Genomic DNA, 2,862 nt, shown 5'->3' with positions numbered 1-2,862 from the left:
ATACCAATTGGTTATATGAAAATCAAACCGGGCGTTTGATTTTCAAGCACAAGGTTGCGGGATCGGATGACCTGTCAGTACAACAATTGTATGGGCCAATCAGCACGCGTAAAAACACTCTGTATTTCTATACCCCTATTTCTGGCAATTTATATGGGACTATGACTAAAGATACCAAAAACACAACAAAATATGCAAACTAAACAAAATATAGGCTTCGTTCCAACATGATCAACGTGTGTCATGTGGCGTACCCGAAAGTGGCAATCATCTGGCCGGTACAGGCTAAACACACCAGCATTTTTCTGGCTGGGACGGCCGGCTCTACGTTGAATCTAGATTGCAGCTAGGCAATTGTATTCCGGAAGCGTCGGAGCCTGGATAATTCAAAGAACGCCTACGTGTATTTATTGAGGACCAAGGATGACCAACTTTTCCGTGGCTTTGAATAGCTCTATCTTGAGACTCGTTTCCGTGTATCTGATCAACAATAGGGCGCAAAGTATTCATTGGATAAACCCTTTGCTATACACGATACGCTTGATTGGTTCCCATGAATAAGGCAGCTTACGGGAAAAGATCTATTCGGAAGCTCCAATTGCAAAGCCACATATATAATTCATGATCCATTTGCTCGCTGCAAAAATTGAATTTATTTCAACGCGGGATGAAGGACCGGTTCTCGGATTGTGATCGTGGTATACGATGTGGATGATAGAGGGTCCAAATCCGCATACCCCGAGTGCCGAACATTCAGAGCCGTATGGCAAAAACGGTGGCTGAAATTCAGATCACTGTCAAAAGTCTAGACAATTTATCTGTCCGATTTGTGCGCATTGGGTGGTCGTTTGTAACTGGCTAGGTCACCAATGCGTCATGGGTCTGATCTCCACCTGGGCAGGGCGAATAACTACACCGTAACGTAGCTAGACCAAGAGTCTGGACTGGTCTTAAGCATCGCGTGTGAGACTTTCATCTCGCAACGCTTCTTTGTCGTGAGTCTAAACTACCCAGTGTTAGAATAACATCATATTCATGTCACATGCCCTGGACGCTGAGCTCCGACTATTAAGTATCTACATCAGCCCCCCACCTCAACTTGATACTTGCACTTAGCTCACCTCTACATTCTAAGAAACTACCTTTCAATCATATCCTTCCACAAATCCACTTTGTTGAATAATTTCTTTTGCCATATCTTCCTCGATATGCCGCTTCGTAATTACGGTGTCTGGAAAGCAAACCCTGTATCCTACGTTGTTGAACATGAAGCGGATGACGACAAAAGCCCGCATTTATCACTATACTTCAGTGATAAAGGAGGATTGAGTCACCATTCTGGCCACAAGTTTCGTCGGGCCGGCCGAGGTAACAAAGAAATTGCTGGGCTCTTCAGAGCAGCAATCAACATCAAGTCTGGTGACAAGGATGAATCGCGACTTACCTACTGGGTGGATCACGACTTCAATAATCACCCTATCGTCAACAGTCTCACCGACCTATCCTCGGGGTTTTATCCCCTCGAAGAAACGGAGTCAACCCCTGCTGGTGTGAGACTAGACTACATCCGGAGCAACTTATTCAATGTCAACACCGGTCGAATCCTACCCCATGACGAACCAGGTTCGAACAATGATATGATTGATGTTCTAGAACCTGAAGTCAAACAGGCCATTGACCATAAGGCCGATATTTACCTATTTGGAGAACCGTTCAGCGATCGAAAAGGTATTCACAATGTGCATATGAATCAAGGCAATGTTAAGCGATTCGCACATGACGACGGTGTGTTCCAAGATGGTGGCCTTTTGATCAACTACCCACGCTCTGGTCGATGGGTTGGAGTCTTTCTCGGATTCGCATCACAAGCTGTGCACACCGATGATAAGACAGGGCATGCCATATCATCAGAGACCTGGGGTGACTATATGGGGACAAAGGAGAGAGACGCCGAGATGACAGAGGATTCTGTGACAATTGACGAGGCGTTGATCAATCCTGAGTTAGATGGTCCCCGAGCCAGACGCAGGTCGGTTACTCTCACAAATCCAAAAGACCACACAATGCCCCTGTCTTCCTGGAAAATTAAAAATTCAGCTGGTGAATTCCAAGCACTGCCGCGTGATGCAGCTTTGGGTGCTAAGTCAACGCAAGCGTTCGACATTCCGGATGTTCATCTCTCGAACCTTGGTGATACCATCACACTGTTGAATGAACAAGGACTGAAAGTTGACGGGGTGAGTTATCGCTCTCAACAAGGAGTTGAAAGGCAACCAGTTGCTTTTGCTCATTGAAATGGACATTGTGAAAATTGGTTTTTTTGTGCCTTTGGTCTTCTCAAAAGTGTTACTATCTACTTAACGAAACAAATTGGATTGGTAATTGGATCCCTCAAAAATGTATCTTTTTTTTTTTGATATCCGTGTGTGAATACCAATAACGCGCTGCTATAGTGCCTTCGGATAGGGTTTCTCAGTAAATATCCTTTAAGAATCAAACAAATTATAGAAGAACAAACAGCCCAGAAGGATAACATGTATCTGGCTAAGGAACCCCCACTAGCTTTGAGCGAAATGGTTCATAGCATTAGGTCTAGAAAGTTTGGCGACACTTCCAAGGTCATAAATGTCTTTTTGATCATCTCCCTCTACTGAACTCCTTCCGACCCTTCTTTTTTGATGGCTTTTTTCATATATTTTTCAATATCTTATAACCTGTTACCAGGTAGAAATGAATATAGAGCGGCTATCATCGGGGTTACAATCGGCTTACTCTTTGTGATTGGCCCATAGGTATGGTCACACTTGCTATACTCATATAGACGCGTATTGGTAGCTTGTTAGAGACATTGAGGTCCTGTCG

General features: G+C 44.3%; 1 protein-coding gene across 1 annotated transcript; it reads left to right on the top strand.

Moving 5' to 3' along the window:
• Nucleotides 1-1,208: 1,208 nt before the first annotated feature.
• PENARI_c218G12513 (uncharacterized protein) lies at nt 1,209-2,237 on the top strand (the record flags this gene model as incomplete). Its single annotated transcript, XM_022638164.1, has 1 exon — nt 1,209-2,237. A coding segment is annotated over one exon (1,029 nt), but the record flags the coding sequence as incomplete, so codon positions are not given.
• Between the last annotated feature and the right edge of the window lie 625 nt (nt 2,238-2,862).

Source organism: Penicillium arizonense, assembly GCF_001773325.1.
Source record: "Penicillium arizonense strain CBS 141311 chromosome Unknown PENARI_contig218, whole genome shotgun sequence".
Taxonomy (NCBI): domain Eukaryota; kingdom Fungi; phylum Ascomycota; class Eurotiomycetes; order Eurotiales; family Aspergillaceae; genus Penicillium; species Penicillium arizonense.
Note: the sequence above shows the minus strand (reverse complement) of the source record. Positions and strands in the feature narration are given on the sequence as shown.